The sequence below is a fragment of the Dermacentor silvarum genome, chromosome 1 (genome assembly GCF_013339745.2).
Source record: "Dermacentor silvarum isolate Dsil-2018 chromosome 1, BIME_Dsil_1.4, whole genome shotgun sequence".
In the NCBI taxonomy this organism is placed as follows: domain Eukaryota; kingdom Metazoa; phylum Arthropoda; class Arachnida; order Ixodida; family Ixodidae; genus Dermacentor; species Dermacentor silvarum.
The window spans coordinates 142,903,706-142,926,615 of NC_051154.1; the positions used below are offsets into that span (position 1 = coordinate 142,903,706).

General features: G+C 40.8%; 1 protein-coding gene across 3 annotated transcripts in view; it reads right to left on the reverse strand.

Moving 5' to 3' along the window:
• Nucleotides 1-22,910, reverse strand: part of LOC119436165 (solute carrier family 12 member 4) — a 394,931-nt gene that overhangs the window by 36,816 nt on the left and 335,205 nt on the right. For all 3 annotated transcript variants that reach the window (XM_037702933.2, XM_037702932.2, XM_037702931.2), the window contains 10 exons: nt 21,304-21,434; nt 20,221-20,456; nt 18,781-18,989; nt 17,302-17,457; nt 14,566-14,664; nt 9,947-10,004; nt 9,196-9,314; nt 5,195-5,369; nt 3,748-3,846; nt 2,255-2,374 (listed from right to left, as the gene is read on the reverse strand). In XM_037702933.2, the coding sequence (XP_037558861.1) occupies nt 2,255-2,374; nt 3,748-3,846; nt 5,195-5,369; nt 9,196-9,314; nt 9,947-10,004; nt 14,566-14,664; nt 17,302-17,457; nt 18,781-18,989; nt 20,221-20,456; nt 21,304-21,434 (1,402 nt within the window). The remainder of the gene's footprint in view (nt 1-2,254; nt 2,375-3,747; nt 3,847-5,194; nt 5,370-9,195; nt 9,315-9,946; nt 10,005-14,565; nt 14,665-17,301; nt 17,458-18,780; nt 18,990-20,220; nt 20,457-21,303; nt 21,435-22,910) is intronic.

Genomic DNA, 22,910 nt, shown 5'->3' on the forward strand with positions numbered 1-22,910 from the left:
GTAACTTTGCTATCTACAGTCTGCACGCACAATATTTCACCAATTCCATGCTTGTACATGCCAAAAAATGAACTAAATACTATGCACTAACCATTTGGCATGCGGTTAAGCGAATACACCTTAAGCGGTCAGCCAATACATTAGGCTCAATGGCGACAGGGCAGGAATTCATCGCGACTATATTTAAACTGGAATTACTTATTAAGTGGGTACGTATTAAAAAAGTTTTACTAGATTCCAGAAACAATTTTTGAAAATTATCTTATTAAAAAAAAAATAAGTATATGCTTGCCACCACAGTGCAGTGGTTATTGCATTTTGCTTCTGAACATGCAGTTGTATGTTCGTTTCCCTGCTGAGGAAACAACATTGAGTGGGGGCGGAATGCAAAAAAAAAAAAAAAAAAAAAAAGATGCCTGTGTACTGAGCATTCAGCATTGGTGCACAATACAGAACTGCAATCATTAATCAATCATATAAGCCATATCACTGCATAATGGCTTCACTCATGTAATAAATAAACACACTCATAAGTTAATAAATAACGAAAAATCTATTTTTCGATTTTATCTGGGTATAAACAGCACTTTTACCCTTAGGAGATGTAAAAATGCATCATCAAGGAGGAAACTGACAAGTTCACCTGAGCTGTGCTGCATTGTAGATTGGTGCATTTTGTATTGGCCATGTTGTTCATCTCAGTCTATATGAACCTATGTGGTAATCTTATTTTGTCAAGACAAGCAGATTAATTTTCAAAAGGCGATCTTTAATAAAAGCAAAAACAAAATAAAAGATGTATTTTTATTTAGGTAACAGCTGTACCAAGACATTTCACGCAAAATATTGAGAAAAAAAAAAATGAGAAAGAAAGAACGGCACTGCTTTTGCAAGAGTCTATAGACGATACATACATGTAGCGTTGCAAAGTATTGTTTGTACTACATCATGTAACCGAGAGAAAAAAATTCCTATTAACAGCTCAGCATTTTCAATGTGGAAGCACCAACTAACCAAAACTAGATAGCTGCAATGTACAATGGCCAGTAACATCACAACAACATGCTAGCCATTCAAAAATGTACAGCTGTTTTCACTCACCAAGGCTACAAAAATGCACAGAAAATACCTTCATGTGATATTATTTATCTAGGCTATGGAGGGCATCATTATATATTTAAGAGTTACAATGTAGCAACACAAGCTGTGAATATTTGAAATAAAGAAGATTATGTGCTCACAAGACCTCTTAAATCCTGTCCTGTACAAGTGACATCAATCTGCCAGCTCATTACATAGCCAAATTCTGATGCTCTATTTAAAGCATCACTCAGTCTCTATGATGACAATTTACTCTGCACACACAGAGGCTTGATACATAGAACAAAATGTATCTGTTGAGCAAGTGAAATATGAAAGCTGTTTAAGATAGAATTACAGGCAGCAGTGTTATGGTGGTGTCAGTTGTTCTGAAATCAACAATGCACAATTCTGCACTAGAAGGATTTCAGTTATAAAAAGCTGTAACACATGCATTAACAACATCATTGTGTATTCAGCTAGCAGCTTAAAATAATAAACCAGTGCAGCAGAATGACGTACCCAAGGAGAAATTCTCTGTTACTTGCATTGGTTTACCTGTACATGCATCGAGAACCAACTCACCTGGCAAGCAACCTTACTGAGCTAGCAGCCAGTCACAGATCAACAAGATAAAAATGCTCCAACATAAAACATACCATAATATGAAAACTTTTTTCTGAGTAGAGTCAAGCTTTATTATAATGAAGTCACATACGACATGAAAATACCTTCATTATATCCAATATTCATTATAAGCATATATTCGTTACATGCTGACATCGGTAGAAAACATTTTAGGTTTACTTCATTTCATCCAATAATTCATTGTATGCATGTTTGTTATCAAATGTAGCAGCAATAAGCAGTAAAAAAGGCTAAATAAGGGAGCAGAGTGAATTCATGCTTTTCCAGATATCACAGGGTTGGTTCTCAGTGAAAGCAGAAGAAGCAAAGAATTTAATTTCAAATGGCTGTTATGATTGTTTCAGATATTTTCTTGACATAAGCTAACAGAAACTCTGCTTCATACATGAAGCAACCAAGAACACTCTAGAAAAAGCAGTGCATTAAATAGTTGCAAATCAAACCACGCTGGTTTTTTTTTTTTCTGCAGATAATAAAATCACTTATCGGCATTGCTCGACTGTGTACTGTAAAACAACCAACTTACCCCCGGTATTCAATGTACTTGTACACGATGCCTGCAATTGCCATGGCAGAAAGTGCATAGTACCAACTGCTTAAAAACATGACCACGAGGCACAGAATCACTCCCGTCAAAGAAAGTGACCTGCAATGACAAAGGGTAACACCATCAAGTCAGGGAAGAGGCATAGGCCTGAGAATAGTTTGATGAGATTTAGTTATAAGTGGTACGTATAATGACCAAAAAAAAGGAGGGGGGGGGGGAGAAGGCATTTGGTATGTAGAGTTGGCCCCCTTAAGATGAATGCTTGATAACAAGGTCTAGAAAGACCTTTTTTACTAAAGTACTGAACATGTCTGGCATTCAAAGGCATCGCCTCACAAATCTTTACCAAAAACATTTTACACACGTGGTCTTGTGTGACTGACTGGAGTTATTGATATCAGATGTTGCCCATGTTATGCATTCATCACCTTTCCTTCCTTTTTGTCACTCCAGCACTCTGGAAGTGGTGGCGGAATGAACTGACATACATCATGCTCCCCTCCAATAGATGGTGCCACCGCCATATCAGTGATGAGATTTGTCTGTTTTGCTTCATCAGGGCCTTGCTGCAGCTCATGGCATGTTTGGCTGATTTTGAATAAGATGACTACTGTCTCTAAACCTGGTAGCTGACACTACACATTCCTGTTTGCTACCTGTATTTCACTCATCTCCAATCAAGGATATTGCCCTCTGAAGCATGTTCCATATATTCATATTCCACAGTACTTGCACACATTTCAACGGCACAAGGAACAGCAGAGTATGCAAATGCACAAGAGGATATATTAAAAGCAATACTTTAGTGAAGGCAGTGTTGTCTGCATGGATGTGGCAGCACTGCTCAAGCAGACAATCATCACTCAAGACTGGAACTGCAAAGTTGATGTATGTTACTGTGTTTTCAAGCTGATGGATATTTTTCCTTTTTATTCAGTAAGGATGCCCTGAATAATACTAACACTGCTGAGGACATTTTTGTTTTTCTCGAAAGTACTGATTAGCCAGCCTGTCTAAAATATCCAACCACAAAATGTTTGTTTACCATGGTTTGGGCAGATGGTAAAGATAGCCACTTGACCATTAATACTGGGTCCCCTCATTATGGCGTCTCATAGCCCCTCGGTTCATATGGGCCATTAAACTGTTCAACAAATCAATATAGCAAGTGAACATGTCTGTTTATCACATAAAGAAGTACTGCAGGGCACCTTTAAGCTGCTTTCTCTGATAAGTTGGACAGCTTCGGGACCTTTATTTTCCCATAGATTCAGTGAAAGTTCAGCTGAACTGCTCATGAAACAGGCTGCCTAATGTTATTTCACGTTCATCTTAATCTGCCTAATGTTACTTCACGTTCATCTTAATGGGAGCCTACAATATACAATAAACTTTTTTTTAATAAAATGGTAGGTAGAAGCAACAACATGCCATGCTACTCCTATTATCATATTGCCACTGTTGCTACATACCAGTGGTAGTACTTAAAACGTGGCCTCCAATTCGGTGTCTTGAGAAGGCTCTGCAGAGTGCAGGCCAAGTTTACAAACATGTAACACATCAGGAAAAACCTGGAAGGGAAAAAAAAAAGAACCTATAGAGACAGCTTTCCATGAATTATCCCACTTCAAACATATAGGTATTATTATCATATAGGCTTTCTATGAACATTTTACGAGCAAAAATGACAAAAAACTACCATGTAACTCTGTCTACAAGTATCACAGGCTATTGCTATGCATGATAGTAAGAGTTAAATATTTCTCTGGTAGCCTGGCTTACTGCAGTCGACTTCTGTTAATTCAACCCTGATGGGACAGACAAAATTTATCAAATTATCCAATGGGTTGAATTAAACGAAATGCAGAAAGAACGCCAAAACACACCGCCGATTCATTTGTCAGTAGTATTTGCCCGATTCTAACATTACCCCCAGATAAAACCCGCACCCGCTTTCTATTTGTCCAAGGTAGAAAACTAACATAGAAATGACATTAAAACAAAGTAGAAATTTAACGTGCATCCGATTTTTAGCAAGAAAAATTGGCAAGGATCTAATATACAGGGTGTCCCAGCTATCATGCACCACATTTTTAAGTAGATGGGCAATTCTACGCAAAGATAACCAAGTGAATATTGTTCACAGTTGAGTAGAGTAGCCGCCAGTAATTTTGTTGTTGATCCCATTCAATTTAATAATTATTTGCGATTAGCTACTTTCTTTAATTACTGCTGTGAATGGCATGCTGTCAATGAAGAATACATAGGAAATTTTAAAACTGCCATGTTTTCAACAAGGTACTTTTTGCCCGTTTATTTTTTCCACTTGATTAAGAAAGTTTGCGACAAATGAAAAATATCACGTGACTAACCGTCCGTCCACATCAAAAAGCAGCGCCCTTAGACAAGCTCCATAGTAGTTGGTGGCAGAGCTGGCACTTTATCTGGCGCGCCCTGCCCGCAACAGCGCGGTGTGACAGATCGCCCACTAACTGCTGTGGAGCATGTTTGAGGGCACTGCTTTTTGATGCGAGCAGATGGGCTGCATTTTGATGGGAGTGAAATAGCAAAAACGCTTGTGCGCTTTGATTAAGGTGACTACTAAAGAATCCTAATTGGTCAAAATTTATCGGGAGCCCTCCACTATGGCATCTCTCAAAACCCGCTGTGCAGTTTTGGGACGACAAACCCCCTAATTTTTTAAACCCCTTGTTGTTCATTGTTGAAAACACAAAGAAAAAAAAAGTATGTCAGAAGAAATTCATTGGAAGCAAAGGGTAAAGTAAGACATTCCCTAGTACTACCACAAAGTGTCTCCCTGCCCTATCAAAATGCACTGAAAAGGAATGAATGACTTGTTCAGTTAAATATGTTTGGACAGTTCTGGACAGTAGTTTCCCCTCAATCTTAGTGGCTTACATAGTGAGGATGGGGGCAATGTGATCAAGGTTGCCAATGAGGATGCCCAGCTCCGAGATGAATGCAGTGAGAAGCAAGGCCCGCACTGGCTCGCCCCTTGAGGAGCTGACCGCAAAGACATTGAGCACAGGAATAACACCATCTTTGGCAATGGCTTGAAGCAGACGTGGTGCACCTGCATTATCAAATAGTAACAGAAATGTTGGGGTTTTCCTCTTATTTTTTGCAAAACCTCAACCTTCCATTTGTACATTGCAGCAGCTAAAAATACAAAGGGCAACAAAATGAGCGTGTGAAACACAATTGTGCTCTGTCGTATAGAATTGAGAAAACCCTTGTTCAAAATTGGTGCTGGCTGATCCTAACAAAAAATTCAATCTCAGCATGCTTTGTTAACATGAAAATTACATAAGCAAAAAATGCATAAGGTTCCACTGTCAGCTTCATGGCGTCTTTTCCATCCTATAACTTGGTAAAGTTCGAAACTCCCAAATGATCAGAAAACTCTCAGGCAAACTTTGGCAATGGTTAAAAAAATTATATAGCTATTTTCCCTTTGGTCAGCATCCACATCCCTCTGGTTATTTATTTATCAGTACATGACTGTTGTACATGCATCTGTAACACTGCAGCAATATTTACACGTGCTTTGGTGTAGGTGCATTCAAGATATCTTTCAAATGTTAACAGCCCATGACAATGGCACAGATAACAAATGTGCATACTGTGAGTCCTACATACATTCTCTTCTTTCAAGTCGTAAGTATTGCTTGTGGTCAGGTATACAGGGTGTTTCCGCAAACACTTTCAAAAATTTTTAAAGGTTGCCTGTGGCAGATAGCACAATTCAAGTTCATGAGCTGGTCTACTCGAAGAGGCAGACATTACTTGCACAAGAAATTGAAATGCATAATCAACTAATTAACAAAAGTTCACTAATTAAGCAGCTAACTAATCACCTTATGGCTCATATTGCACTTTACAAATTCTAGCCGTGGAGTTCGCAAGGCACTTGGAATGAATTCTCAGGATGACACCAGTTTCGAGATAGTAATTTCCGAACTTTGTGGAGGAATGCAGTGGTGTTCCAGTTACTTTCTTAACGAAATGTCGTTTTAGGCATTGAAGCACAAAAGTAACTGGAACGCCAATGCATTTCTCTGCAAAGTTTGGGAATTATTATCTCGAAACTGGTGTCATCCTGAGAATTCGTTCCAAGTGGATCTGCCTTGCGAACTACATGGCTAGAATTTGTAAATTGCAATATGGGCCATAAGGCAATTAGTTAAAAACTTACTTACTTAATTTTTTTAATTAGTCAATTATGCACTTATCTTTTTGTGCAAGTAATGTCCACCTCTTCAAGTAGACTAGCTCACGAACTAAAATTGTGCTATCTGCCACAGGCAACCTTTAAAAATTTTTGAAAGTGTTCATTGAAACATTCGGTATACTGTCGCAGTATGGTCTGCGTTATGACGTCGAAGAGAAGACGACAAACAAACTTGGTTTGAATTGTGTGCACATACTACTCTGGACATTTTTCTGCAGTGTTTATACTTACGCCAGCGTTGCTCTCACACACCATAACATTATCAAGCTAGGAAGTAGCACACATAACTAATGGAAAAGGACCTCTCTAAACTTTCTTTGTTTTGCTGGTACACTTGCTAGCAAATGGCACAACATAACCCTGAGATGAAACACACAAACTACAAGGCCTGGCTCCAAACATATAGTTAAAAAAAATTATGTGGATCCCAAACACGGTGGGAATCAGCGACTGTGAAACTTCTCAATTCGTGCTCTCAATAGAAGAAGCTGTAGGTCTCTATCTATAGAGGCCGCTATCAGACGAGTTTCTTTTAGGTCCTTGGCCTAATGAAAACAGTGCAGCCCTAATAACAAGTGCCGCTATAGCCTTTCTACAAGCCACTGGGCTGGACGCAAAGCTTTAGATATGCCACAACGTTAACTTGCACATATGCACATCCTCCTATCATCATCAGCACTCATCAGACCTTTTTCTCCCCATCCCTTTTCTCCAGTGTAGAGTAGCAGGCCAGAGCAAGTTATAGCTCAGGCCAACCTCTCTGCCTTTCTGTAAATAAACATATCTCTCTTTCTCTCATGGTGCAGGCAAATTTGCAAGCATGAGTGTACGTGCTGAGAAGTCTGTAACATGATGCTCGACATTTAATGCATCTACACCCCTTGCAGAGACATTAGCAATTGCACCTCCTGATCAAGACATTAGTAAATGTCCTTTAAAGTCACACTGAACTATGGGAGCATCCTCTGTGACGTATAAACCATTGGCACTACAAAAGTACTTCCTCACAACACTCCTCAACGCTTATGTCACAGCTGTTCCTGCTTTCCCTCTCTGTGCCTCAGATGTGTGAGAAGGACCCTGCTATGTCTACTCAGTGAGACACTGATGCCAAACCTGCAGAAAGAGGCAAAGAAGCTAGGTCTACATGCTACACCACAGTTATTTTAATGCAACAGCATTATCGGGATTGGCTCACCCACATCTTTGATTGCACAGCCTCCAGGATCAGCCAGCGTTACAAGCCAGATTAAAATCCTTGTGAAGACACATATTGTGCACTAGTGTCATGATTGGCCACCTTTTAGTCGCCAAATCAAGTCCAAGTCACCATCCTTTATTACACAGTCTCTGGGATTGGCCAGTTTTGGTTACGCCTTTGATGGGATCATCCCAGTTTACTATTACACCATTTCAAAGATTGGCCCACTTTACTAGGTGATACAGCATCCAACACCGACATACCCCAGGAAGGTAGGCAAACAAAGCTTCAATTAAAAAAAAAAAGAAGAGATGAGACCAGAATGTTTGGCTTGACTGTATAGACACCTGCACAGAAACGAGGGCAAGGGTAAAATACCCTCCCCCTTACCATGCCATTGAAGGCAAGTGTAAATTTATGTCACTGATTAGGTCTGCAAGTGAACACTGAGGTGAATGGGAGAGAGAGACAACTTGAAATTGCATCATTTGCATTGGTGATAGCATTTTAAGTGAAGTAAGGGCGCAAAGAATGTGAAAGCAAGTGCATCATTCTTTACTTATCGAGAAGTATAGCAGTACTGCATGGAGTATTAAGAGTGGGCTCCTACGTCCCATGACAGGTAAGCAGGTTGAGCTTGCTGCTCAGAACAACTTGACATTCTGTAAACTTTAGAGATATTGCGCACCACATGACTATAAAACAATTTACACAAACTGGATGAAATGATTTGTGGCATGATTGTTTATCCCCTTCAGGTGCTGTCTCCACAATTGTGCATGACAAGATAGTGCACCAAAACGAGAAGCACTGATGATAACGATATTTCAAATATATATCTTCTCACATGTCAGACACTACATGTCATCATGCAGTGGGTTCACTTCTTTCATTTTTTTTCACAATGTTTTACATCAGGCATATTGTTTAAACGGCTGGATAGCTGCTCTCCAAGTATGCTAGACGTGAAATGGTTGATGTTCTAATAAGATATCTGACGTTCCTGTAGACAGTTCTGGCATGAAGTCCGCATTCTGTAAACTTGACAAAACTCAAATGAAGAATATAACGTTTCTAATCTGTTCCATTCCGCATGAGTTTTATGATTCTGGAGATGTAAGAAATGTGGCGAAACAAAATTTTCAATGGACAATGAATTGCTGCCTGAAGGGGTTATACTCAGAAAGCAACACCAATGCCATTCCCTAAATATTTATAACAATTTGTCTCATTAAACAGGATAAATTTTGACTCATTTTATTATTTCTCAGCTTTCTGTGTACAAAAAAAAAAAAGAACACAATAACTTTTTTTTTTTCTCCAAATTTTTTCGTTTCTTTTCAGAGCCCCCACAACTCTACTGCAGAACAAGTAAATTGAACTGTCTTCAGCTTCCACAATAGTTCTTGAGTCCAACTTTTTTTTTCTTTCTTTCTTTTTTTTACTGTGAGCAAGCTGTGTGTATACCAGTGAGAGACTGCAGTCCAGCTCCAATTGTAGACAGGAGAGATCCCAATACCACCAGCAATGGATGGGGCCAGGCTAACTGTGCCACCCCTAGGCCGCCTCCTATGCTCTCGCCAAACCTGCAATCACCATGCATACATTACACAGACTGCTCTGAGACAAGGCAAGAAAGAATAGAAAGAGCATAACTATATTAAAGCAATATTAACTTGAGTGGCATACTATACACAACTAGCATATTAATTTCCAGGATTAATGGCCTTGATGAACCCCTGGCTTTTCCCATGTAATAACAAAGCATGATATTTGTCCCCTGATGTGCTTGCAATAAAGAGCACAAATACGAAGCGCCTTGATCAATATATGTTTGCACTGAATCAAACAAAGCACAATGTACAAAAAAAAGAAAAAAAAAAGTGGCACATCATTGTGAACTAGTGTTGGTGTGGTAAAGAAAAATCCAAAAGGGGGGAGAGAGGGAAATGAAAAATACATTTGTAGATTTAAGGTTCTTAAGGAATACAAGGAAATAATTGTGGAAACTTTGCATCCCATGGAACCCAATCTTGAAAACCTAACTACCAGAAAAGAAAAATGGTGAACAAAGATACAGAAACAGAGAATATTAAGCATGTGATGTTTTAGCTTTCTTTACTAAGGCCGGATAGAAAAAGTATAGTAAAAGTTGTGTGAAAAAAATGGCAAAAGATAGAAAGAATGAGGAGCATGATGAAGGTAGTTTCAAACTTACTTGTCTCTGAGGAAAAGGTTGTCAAATGCTGCACCAAAAAGAAACACTCCAGAAATGTCTGCACACATCTTGTTAAGGAAAACAAGCTTTAGAAATTATATTACATACTGCTATTTATGAGAATGTGATTTGTGAAGATCTGCACACATGCGTGCACACTCAGCCATCTACCAACTTCTTGTGTATGGTACCATTTGCCTTTCTTGCTTTTGTGCTTCTATGGACTTCATTTGCTTTCATGAACACTAGCTTCACACCACCTTTCAGCCATGCATCTTGCGACAAGTCAGGCTCAAGAAATTCTGTAATCAGTCTTTCCTTAATGTGAATGGCCAAACTGGAGGTACATGCGAAAGAACTCGGGCTTACCTTCAGTCCAGCTGTGCAACAGCACCTAATGAGTTGCCACTTAAAAGACACAGATGGTGCTTAAAATGACAGGGCTGAAGGTTGTTGAAGGGACCAATGGTATACAAGCTGACAAAACAGCATGCAGTAAGCAACCCCCCCCCCCCTCTTGTTGAGGCTGCCTTGGATCCATCCCTGACTATTACACATGGTGTATAATCTACTTTGTAGCTGAGCCTGGTCATTTGCAGAAAGATTAAAAACAGACACTGTATTATCATTGTGTGCAACTGATTCCAGGCGAGAAACTACAGAAGGAAATCTGTGTTATATTCCCTCAATCGCAGCATGCTGCTCACCACCAACACAATGTAGCTGAACCTCAATTAGGTAAGCCTTGATTTAGCAATAACACACATATAAGAGCTTTCTTTGTTTGGTTTTCATAAATCAGTTTGATTCAAAACAACCACACTTACGTAGCAAAGCAGGTGTGTGCTGTAGTTTCGATTTAACAAAGCCTTTACAACACAATGTATATGTATGTTTGTAGCCTCATACACTGATGTAAAGCTTCATTGGTGATCCAGCAGATGTAACAAAGTGCATTCGCTGGCCTGGTACCTTTCCAGTACTGGCACTTCTTGAGCTTTGCCCTTGCATAAACGGCACTCATAAACATGCGTGAACTTAGGTGAGCTGCCAACAACAGTAGAGTCTGGAATATTTCTGCTTGACTTGATAGACTTTCATGGCCAGCAGAGTGGTGGTTTCAGTCTAACGTACAGAGAAGACAGAATCAATCTGGCGAGATCTACTTAAAAGTGACAACCTTGTTGAATTTGCAATGAGTCTCAAAAGATGTCTCACTGCACACGTACACATGCGTGACTCGTAGTTGAAAGGGTATGTTAAAGTAGGCTTCTCCATACTCAGACGCATTTCATTTGTATTTACATTCCCTGCATTCACTGCGTTCACTCGTTCTCTTAGCATTTAACAGCAGAATCTCTGCCTGTGTCTCATCTGTCTTTCTCTAAGCTTGTGTATTTGTAAGCTGCACGACAATGGTAAGCGTACGGTAATAGGAAGTAATGGTCAAAATATAATAAATGAATCCGCAATGTCAGTAAAGGTGAAACCTGGTTACTCTATAATTGTGTTATTGGCATTCAAGCGATTGCACCAGTGAACAGTGGCACCTGCATGCTGTAAGAGGATCCAAAGCTTCGTGCTGTTGAGCACACTGAATGCCAATGGTGACCACACTGTCCAGTTACAGGGTAGCCAGACAACAAGCAGGGCACGGTAATGTAGTGCCTTATACAGTATAGACCACTTATAACATAACCACTTATAGTGCAGGGCTGGATATAATACGGTCTTTTCAGACTCCCGTTAATTTTCCCATAGCACTCTATGTATACGCGTATCACTTATAGTGCAGTTGCAGGACACGAAATACCGGTTACAGTGCGGTTACAGTACAGGCAGTCAACCTAGACGGCAAATGCTCCCCTCAAGCAAGAAATACCGTATTTACTCGAATCTAACACGCACTTTTTTTCTGATAAAACAGGTCCAAAAATTATGTGCGCATTAGGATCGAGTACGAACCAAAATCTGCGTTACCATATACAGTGTAGACCGCTTATAACGTAAGTCGTCGGAGTCGCGAATATCCGCACTATAAGCGGTACCGCACTATAACCAAAGCAACAATTTTCAAGGCCCGCACATATGCGAAACATGTGCACCGAGCCGCCACGCATATGCGACAGTCGAGGAATGCGGCTAGAACGTTTGCATTCAATTTACAGTCGAATCTCCTTAATTCGAACCAAATCATGCGGCGGCGCCTCCGACGGGCATTGCTCTGGCACCGCCATAGAGTAAAAGCTTAGGAGAGACCCCTCAATGTCGGGCGCGAACGAAAAAAAAAAAGAAAAAAAAAAAACGCGGCGGAAATTTCACCCTCTTTCAAATGGCAAGGTCGCCGATTCTGCGTTGCGCCTGAACATGCGTGCATGTGCCGACGTCTCAGCCAGGCTAGCGTACCCATGTGTAGAAAATAGCAGTGAACCCTTCTTTCTCCTTTATGCTTCCTTGCACACTGAGGCTACGGCGCAGAGGGAAGCAGCGGCGCTGTCCCAGGCCGGCCACAAAACTGCCCACGCCGGCAAGCACCCACTTCCCGATAACGGCAGAAAACGAAACTTCGGCAAGCTGGCGCCGGGCCGACTGGAGCGGCGGCGCGTGCACGGCGGCGGGCGCGCAGGGGACAGTCGAAAGTGAGGGAGCTACGAGGGAGGGCGAGGGAAGCCACAGAAGCGGCAGAGTTGCCGAGGCGAAATCCGCTTCCCTGCCGCCCTCCTCCCTCACATTCCACGGTCTTCGCGTGCGCCCTTCAACATGATGTGCCGGCGCCGCCCACTCCCTTAAGTTTCGTTTACCGCCGTTATCGTGAAGCGAGCGTTGGCAGTTTCGTGGCGCTCGCTTGCTATGCGCGCCGTGATATTTCACCACTCGCACTCAAGATTCTGGTTTCAGCCTCACTGGCTGTTCGTTCGCACCATGTGCCCTTCTCCTCCACTTCGTCTCTCTTTCTTCCTCGAGCACTCCTTGGGGCGCCCGTTTGAGGGAAGCGTTCGCCGTCTCCGCTGACTTCCGTACTCCCAGGCAGCCGCACTGTAACTGGTATTTCGTTTCCCGCAACTGCACTATAAGCGATACGTGTATACATGGAGTGCTATGGGAAAATTAACGGGAGTCTTAAAAGACCGCACTATATCCGGTCCTGCACTATAAGCGGTTACGTTATAAGTAGTCTATACTGTAGCCATCGGCATTTCAAAATGGCCGCCTCGCACGTGCGTTGAGACTAGCTACTCTTGAGCCTAGCTACCGTAGCTTCTTCCATGTGCTGCAACACACGCAGTACACGTGCTTACGCAATAGTCTACCGTCTGTCTTCACGTTTTCTGCGTCTGCTCTATCAGTATGAAGTACCAAGTTCACCATGATGCCGTATTTAAAAGAAAAGTGATCATGTGTGCGGAGACGGACGGAAATCCGGCCGCATCACGGGCGTTCGTAGAATCCGAAACTTGCGTTTGAGACTTGCGCAAACAGAAGGAGAGATTTTTGTGAGCAAAGCAATGCGGAACGGTTTCAGTGGACCAAAGCAGGACGTAATCTGCAACGATCCACTTCGGCGATACGATCGCCTTGGCCCTATCTTGAAAGCAATCGGTGACGGGGAAAGTCCGCCGCGCACCGTGTTTTCGCCGCTTATAGGTCACGTTGAAGCGAGAGGCATGGTAGCACGAAGGTCAATTTGCTCACCGTGCTTCATCACTCGAGCGTTTTGACAGTTCGCTTCCGCGGTCAACGAGCGAGATGTTTTCATGTTTGCTTGTGCGTGCGTGACACCGTGCTTGTTAATTTATTTAGTAAGCGAATACGGAATCTAGAGCATGGTGACAGCGACGACAGAAATGCGCCTGGAGTGTCCATTATTGCAATAAAATAGTTGTTTTTGTTATAGTACGGATATTCACAACTCCGGTGACTTACGTTATAAGCGGTCTACACTGTATATTGCGCACACATGCATGCTCACTTTTTGAAGTCCTCACTTTCAGTCAGTCATGAAAGTTAACAGACGTGAAAACACACGTAATTAACACTTCATTCACGGTTTGTGGCAATGAATTCTGTAATTTTTGCGTCACTGTTGGCATGTCCAAGTTTCACGCATGCTGGCGTGTTTTGACACCGTTCAGCACCCTTCAAAGACCACGGGGCTATGGCATCCTGCAATGATCGCAGCATGCAGCCAGGCTACCTAGGCTTTCTAGACATTAGTTTTCAACCATGGTGAAAAAGATAACCTGCAGTAAATGCACAGAGTAGAATATGCATTCATATCCTACTCAGCGCACGCACGCACTTACATCAGTGTGGTAAATGCATTTACCACACTGATGTGAGAGCGCTCACTAGAATGCATTATTATGGTATAAGAAAGTATGGAAGCAATGTTTGCACTATTTTATTCTCTTTTTTTTTTACAGAGGTCAATCATCTCATCATCTGGCAGAGAAAAAATGTAGCATAAGAATGCATGGTTACTCATGCATTTTTACGCTACATATTTTCTGTGTTTTCAATAGTATTTGTTAGTGTCAAAGAAGATGTCAACCTTTCTAATTTACAGTGCAAGCAACATAAAGCTTTCCAGCCATGAAAACACTCGAGTGAAAGGATACAGACAATAGAAGTAGTCAGTTGTGCAGCCAAGGTTCCAACAGGGATTGACTTCTGAGCATCAGCCAAGTCCCCAGAACGATTTGATCCAGCCATAATGCCTTTAAAGAAAGAAAAAACAAACAAACAAAAGACAGTTAAAGAACTAGCTCACATACAACATGTTAATAGCATTGCAGCTTAAACTAAAGAAAGCAACCATCATGCACTTAAACCAGTGCTGGGCAGTATCGAAGATACATGCATCTTAAGATACTATCTTAGATACCCTTTGGGTATCTTGTATCTGTACCATGATACATCTGGCAGGACGTGTATCAGTATCTGTATTTCCAATACATGAAAGCATGTATCGTGTATCTTAAGATACAAGATACTGCTATCAGAACATCACCATGCGAAACTATAAATGTTGGCTGAACTTCGCTTCTCAAGCTGATACTGCTGCTACTAAGCCACCTGAGTAAAACTAAAGACAGTGACATTCTTTTATCTTTCCGCCAAAGCCCTCCAGCGAGGGCAGGCAATGAGGTCTGCGTGTCCCTATTGAAGGAGCAGAGACACGTGGCAGCGCTTGCGCCATCCCAGCAAAAACAAGCGCGTGAACGGCTACGCGCAGCCAACCTTTTGTTTTCTTGATTTTTTTTGTTCGGAAGGAGATTGGAAGAGGATTCAAGTAACATTATAATACCAAATACTCCGTCTGTCTCATTAGCATCCACACGAGCCGTTTTAAGCTATTTTTCACAGGCACTGAATTTTGTATTGTCTGACCTTAACAGGTAAGTTTACAATACTTCATGCTTAAATGTCATAGCTATTAGTTGTGCCGCCTGTATCGTGTTTGTAAAGTATTCACTGTGATTGTGTGATATGGAACCACCTTTCTATTTTACTTAGATTTATTTTTCTTTTTTTGCTCACTCTTAAATTTCTTACTGTTACACATCATCAGGTAATCGGAGCTCTAAGTGGCAGTAGTGTGAATAGTGGCGGTATCCTGCGACAGATTGTGCCACCACAATACGTATGCAGCATTTTTGGGCTGTACATGTTTTCTCGTAGAAGAAAAATCGTAAAAGGATTGCACATTAATGAATATGTCGCTAACGAATGTTTTACACCAGCAGATAAGTAGAATATGAAAGGTCATTGCAGCTTTATGTGCTCTCTGTATACATGATTTGTCACAAGAAATGTCACTACCAGCATTGTTGCTGCTGTACACCTGTCCAGTGATCCGGCATTGCGTAAACGGTGATATGTTTATGGACAAGGTAAAACTCCACAGCGGTATTTGCGCCATTGTGCAGAGGCTTCTTATTGACGTTCTTGTAATTAGATGGCGACCCGCTAGCTGGTCGGCAAGCAAAGCAATGACTCCCATCAATTATCAAAGCGACAGCACAGCGCATAAAGAACTTTCCAGTTAAGCAGATAAAGCAATCCCAATAAACTGTTTCGGAATGAAAATATTATACTTTGAGCAAGAAAGACAAAATTTTTGATATACTAACAGACATTTCATTCAAATGAAACAAGGTTGGTCGGAGTTGAGAAATTTCCAAGCAAGCTTTCTGGTGCATATACGCTTGCTGCTACATTATATAGATCTATAATAAGCAATTTGCGAATGTATCAAGGTATCTTAAAATACAAATGGAAAGTATCATATTGGATGCAACAATTACGGTAGTATCTTATATCTGTATCTCAAATACTTGTTGCCCGAGTATCTTGTATCGTATCATGATACAATTGCACGTTATCTTTGCCCAGCCCTGACTTAAACAATGTCACTTAAAAATATCTCATTCATTCCATTTCAAGCAAAACTGATCAGCCATTTAACTTTCTGCCATAAATGTATTCCTGAGATGACATGCAAATTCAATTGACTAAAGACATGTTACAGCAAAATCGTTAGGAAAAAGGAACGAGTACCATAAATGGGTTGCAACAAGCCAGTTTATTCAATGTCTATTGCATTTGCTCCAGATTAGGCTGCAGAACTAGACAAATACATCTTTTGTGTCTGAATGCATGGAAAAACAAAAACAAACATACCTAGGTGTCAAGGACTTATACTCTACTAAATTTCCTTGCTACCAAAGTGATATTGCTAGAACAGCATTAACGTTGGACAACACTTGGCTCCAAAAGAACGTGGAGGACGTTTAAGCTTAGCCTTTAAGAGCAGAACGCAATAGCATTCAAAGGTCCCTGAATGCTTGTCAGGCTTTCCGGCAACTGCAGCTTTCTTTTTTCTCCACCTTCGCCTCTGTGCGCCACTGCTGCTTTACACTGCCGTCGCGGCCGAGGAGGTGAGCACCATCTGGATGGTGTTTCTGCAAGTAACCTGCCCACGTGCGCCGCTGTACGAATGGTAGAAATGCTGGAAAAGGGGTTTGTGTTTGAGTTTCCTCGCAAGAGAGTTATGTTTTCTCGTATATTTAAATTACAATCCGATGCTATCATGCCTGTAGATTCTGGTTAAGTCGTACTTTACAATTTTTTGACGTATTTTACTTTGAGAAATTCAATTAGTTCGCTAACGCCTCTGCACCATGTGGAGGGCCTGCGTGGTCGGGGTGGTTCCGGATGATTTTCTACGCCACGAACGCCGGCACTTACGCTGACACCGATGCCGATGCTGGATTTTCTGCAAAACGGGGCGCTTAACGTTGCGTTAATAGAGTCTGGAAACTTTCAATTCACAAGAATGTGGAGCCACTCACCAGTAACTGAAGGGAAGAAGATGGCCACAAGGAAAGTGAAGGAAGTGGTAATGTCACACAAAATCTGGATGTATGACTCGCTCTTGGATGGGAAGTAAGATTCATCTGATGCTGAGATCACTTCTCCTTTCTCCTTAAACATGACAGGAATGTTCTCTGCAAGACACAGAAATTGGCAAAAATTCACCACATGCCATTTGCGGAACAGCAAAGAAAATTTTCATATATGAATGTTGAAAATCTGACCAGCTCATGTAGCTTTGGAAAGTGACACTGGATGTGTGAGCATATGCAAGCTGTTTCATCACAAAACTAGGTATAGGTTTATGCACAAATTTATGCTGTTTGTTTCATCACTACACAGATTTCAATACGTCAGTAGAGAACATGCAATCAATTAATTTTTATTCTTTCTTGTTGATAATGGCACCACAACATTCAACAAGCTTTTCATGCCATTTTGAACCAGTTATGCTGGTGCTGCTGTAAATAACATTAAAAACATGCTGTATGAAACATGCTGCTTATTGAAGTCCTCACTGAAAATATAGGCACCTAAAAACCAAGTTTCTAGATCTTTCCCATAAATTCTATAGGGCACTGAACTGCAGCCTGCCACTGTGCATCTCCAAGACCATTCTGTATGTGGCCTGGTATTGATCCATGCGGATTTGATGGTTTGAATGATCCTTAGTGACCATAGTGTCCAGTATCATTAATGCAAGATTCCTACATTTCCACATGCCAACACATTATGAAGTTGTTCTCTTAGCAACAGGATTGAATTGAATTCTGGGGTTTTACGTGTCAAAACCACGATTTGATTATGAGGCATGCCGTAGTGGGGGACTCCTGATTAATTTTGACCACCAGCAGATCTTTAACGTGCCCGCAATGCACAGGACACGGGTGTTATTGCATTTCACCCCCATTGAAATGCGACCACAGCGGCTGGGATTTGATCCCACGACCTTGTGCTTAGCAGCGCAACAGCATAGCCGCTAAGCCACTGTAATGCAACAGCACTCTTAGCAACAGCATTCGTTCAATGCTTAAGGCCCAGCAATAAACTTATTATAGAAAATTTTCAGAAATGGTTGCTTTTATCTAGCTGATAATTCATAATTCAACAAATTAATAATTAAACAATATTCACTATAATGACATTAAAAATAAGATTTAGATGCACAGCACTACCGGCTACGTACAGAAGTATACCAGTTCATCTGGACCACAGTTACTGACCACGGAAAAAAAAAAAAAAAAGCAATCACATAAATTTGTCTCCACAATTCCAGACACTAATAAAATGTGGAACAGGCAACGAAATTAAACAAGCAAAGAAACAATGCTCTCAGTGATTTATTGCCTGTGTGCAATAAAACCAGGGTATTCATATCCACAAGAAGCAAGAAGAACTTAGGCTAGACAGCCAGGAACCTTAGTACAGTTGGTGAAAGTCAGGAGAAACAAACTAACCAAAAAAGGCACCACTGGCCAGACCAGGCAGTGCAGTTCGTGTGTGCACCTCATGTTCCTCGAAATACGGGTAGCAAGTGTGGTCATCTTCCAATGATTTGTTTTCATTCTCTTTGCAGAAAATATGCCAAAGAGAGTTGGAAACGTTACGGTCCTTGGTGCAGTTGTAATCTCCACCACTCAGGATCCGATCGCCCAGAACACAAATCCTGCAATCATAAAGTGCATGGTTACATCTTTGACACAGTGCTAAATACCTAGACAGAGTTGCAAATAAGAGTAAGAGGTGTTTTTTCGCATAAAAACCAAGTGATGCCACATTTAAATATGATGCAGTGAAAGGCTAGTGAAAGATTGCAGACCCTAACAGATGCAGTGATGGCACCACACAAAATGCCTTCAAAGTTAATTGATAACAAGACAAGTGCATGCATATTGATGCGTTGAGAAACTGCCACTATGCACACTTAATTAAATCATGGTAAACCCTCTTGATGGAACTTTACAGCAAACCTATTATCCAATTAGATTCAGTGAAAAATGTGTGCTCCAAAACGCCTGCTCCTAATGTCAACAAAAATGTGCTGAGAGAATCAAGTACAATGAAATTTGGAGGGGACGTCTAGAATGTCAAGGGTAATGTGCGGGCAAAATTGTAAGCTTGTGGGCGAATAGACGCATCATTGGAAATTATTAGATCTGTTAATTCTGCTTTGGAGCTCTGTGGGGTATCCAACAAAGTGCTGTTTCAGACCTGTCCCACATGTATAGATAGAGCTTTGTAGGAATAAAGTGTGCCTTGAGATAACAAAACAAGAGAAATTTCAAAGTTGCACCATAGGAGATTATCAAATATCTTAATATTTGGAATTCTTGATGCTTGCTGTATGACTAAAACGTTTGCCGTATGCAAACTACTACATGTATCAATATGAAACTTCATAGTAATAAAGTGTGCCTTAGGAGGAACACATTGAATATAGAAGTTTTAGGTGCATTGAGGGTACCATAGAAGATTTCCAAATTGACGTCGGAGCCTTTAATATGCTCCTTGGAGCAGTGATCTAAATTTAGAAAATTTATTTTTATAACAAATGGCTCCGCAGTTCTGCTTGAAACTTTGCACAGGAGAACATTGCATGGGAGAAGCTCTACACTTGGATTCAACCATTCACAAGTATCAATACATTATAAGTGGTTGCGTGTTGAATGCCATTGGTGTCAGCCCAACAGTGTTGGCTCTGTGCGGTGTGCGGAGGAGGCTGCACGAGGGCAGCAAGAAAGTTGTACAGGAGCTAGGAATGCCTCTTTGCCAGTAAAACACTATGAGGCTATAACAGGAACATGCTGAGCCTCTTTGTCCCAAACTCTGTTTTCTGGAATTTGGGTTGTGATTCTGCAAGGTTGCACAAGTCTGCCAGGTATTTTTATGAGACTTACTCAACATCTGGCTTTCCAGCATAGCTGACGAAGGCTCCCACATATACAGAAGTGATGGAGATGAGAACACAGAAGAGGGCAATTGGTGCAAGCTTGGAGACAAAGGCAACACCAATGAACACCACAAAAGTCATCAGCACTAGCAGGATGGTGCCATAGGTGCGGAAGTTGTGGTACATGACTTCTGGATCTTCCCGGAAGTCTCCATACAAAGACATCTCAGGCACCAGATAATTCTGCGTTGAAAAAATAAAATAAAGCATAGAAAACATATATATGTCCTATATTCATGAACAGTCCAAAAATTTAAATGAGCCTTTGCTAAAAAATGAGAGTGAAATACAGGTAAATAAAAATAGCATTAGGCACAGTAATCTTTTTTCTATTGTCCTATTCTCATGTTGTGTCACATGCAGCACCTCATACATTGACCAAAGTGTTACAATGCAGTATTGTACAAAAAAAAAAAAAAAAAAAAAACCCTGCAGTGCATACTGAATGTCAATATTAAGTTGTTTGCCTTCCCACTCACTCAGCAGTGCATAATACGGCACACATAGATTGAGAGTTGCAGACATATTGCAGGCATAGTCAAATTGCTGGAAATACGGCTTTGACTGGGGCTATTTGGTATGACATTGTTTTGTTGGCTGTGCTATACTGTTACACAAAAGAAAAAAAATGAAACTGACACACATGTGTGCAACTGATTGCGCACACGTGCGTCAAATTCATTTTTTTTGTCCTTTGTGTATAGCACAGTAAACAAAATGACGCTCTAAATAAGGAGCTTTCAAACTGAAAACCACAGTGGTGTTATACATATATGAGCACATCCAGAGTACTTCACTAATCATGTTTGACTAATCAGTACTTTTGAAGTATAGCAAGCATGAAGAGACACAAGTTCTGTATAAGAAGGCTGTAACTCAACAAGCCTAGAAAGGATCCAAGAAAGGTGTTTACTGAACAGGGATGACTGCTGATTGTACTACAATTTTACTTCCACAGCCACACCTCGTAGAACCCTTCCTTACAACCATACCTAGATATGAAAGTAATACAACAGTACAAAATATTTACCAGAAATATTTCAACAGCACCAGTAATGTACATGGCTGCTGCCACGGTGGTGGCTAGGTAGAAGAGAATTCCCACTGCACCTCCAAACTCCGGACCCAGGGATCGCGAGATCATAAAGTAGGAACCACCCGCTGCAACAAACCATACATTACAAGGCTATTTTCAATGCAGAATGCACCCAGGAAGCAGGTTCCAAGGTCACCAGAGAAACTGGCTAAGAAAAGTATTGAAGACGTTTTCTCTCTCACTCCAAGCATTGCATCCACTATGAATATGCAAACAGTCTGATTTTCTAGAAGGTCCTATTACACTCTGATACCATAGACAGCTCAAAAGAACACAAAACAATGTTTGCAAGCATGTATGCAGTGCTTGTTGACACTAGAAGCTTATCAATACAAAAAGAATGTGAGAAAAACTCATTTATATCCAGGAAGACATAAGATCCAAATGAGGTATTGTCAATGTTCTCCAACACCAGTGTGTAAATATAGATATGAACTGAAAATGTAGCAAAGACATTCTAACTGCTACTGAAGTTAATATAATAAGGGTCACTATAATATGCTCTGTTAAAGATGCCCAAGAGCTAGCCTCAACTGATAGCAAAAAGAAAATGTTGCTGTTTAAAGCAAATCTTATTTTTAAAATTGTTTCCAGTGTTGCATGTACATAATGAGATTAAGGTGCAGGAATGTTCTTGCTGACACCAAATGGCGATAGCTTCATGTATCTAATGAGAATTTTTCTAATAGTGAAAGAAAAGAAGGGCCTTGTTTTATCAAAGCCGGTTCAACCTCATGCAACCTCTGTCAAGGCTTCCCTTGAAGGCATTCAATGTATAAAGAGAGAGAGAGAGAGAGAGAGAGAAAAACAAGTGCTGTGTGCATTTTTTTCTTCTGTCCTCATCCTGTTCAGCGCTGTTAAAATTTCAAGATGATCAACCAACATGCCTGATTCTGACGTTATTCAGGAAAAAGAAGAAGCTTCAAAAGAAAAATATCAATGACTTATGTTTGCCTAGTAGTTCACACAACATAGGGTTTGTGCATTCCAATATTTATGCAGAAGTTTGTTTCTGCATAATATTTACAATATTTGTGCAAAAAAGACGAGCAAGTTTTCATAAAATACATTATTAAACCCCCTTAACTGACCAGCATGGCTCTAAAGGAAAGTGCACAAATTTAAGAGAAGAAAGGTTCACCCAGGTCCAAAGGCTGAACATATGACCACAGTGATTAAGCACGGGTGTGCTACCAATTTAGCTAACCAGCAGCTGCTTCTCTCTTTGGCTACGTGAAACTAGTGGTGTGCACAAAAAGGTATCATATGCATCCAAAGTAAGAATGTGCACCACCTAATGTGAAAAATTATTACTAAAGATATAAAAATCACAGACAAATCAAATTGGGTGACACATCTGTGCAGCCAGCATATAAAATGTAGCTTTGTGCTACAGTCCAGGTGGATGCCAATTTTCCCTATCATGTAAAATACTAATTACAAATAACAAGACCTTGCACAAATACTGAAAAGTTCACTGAAAGGGGAGTAGATGGTGGTGCAAGATCATGTCAGCTGAAAACTTAATGTATAGGCAAACA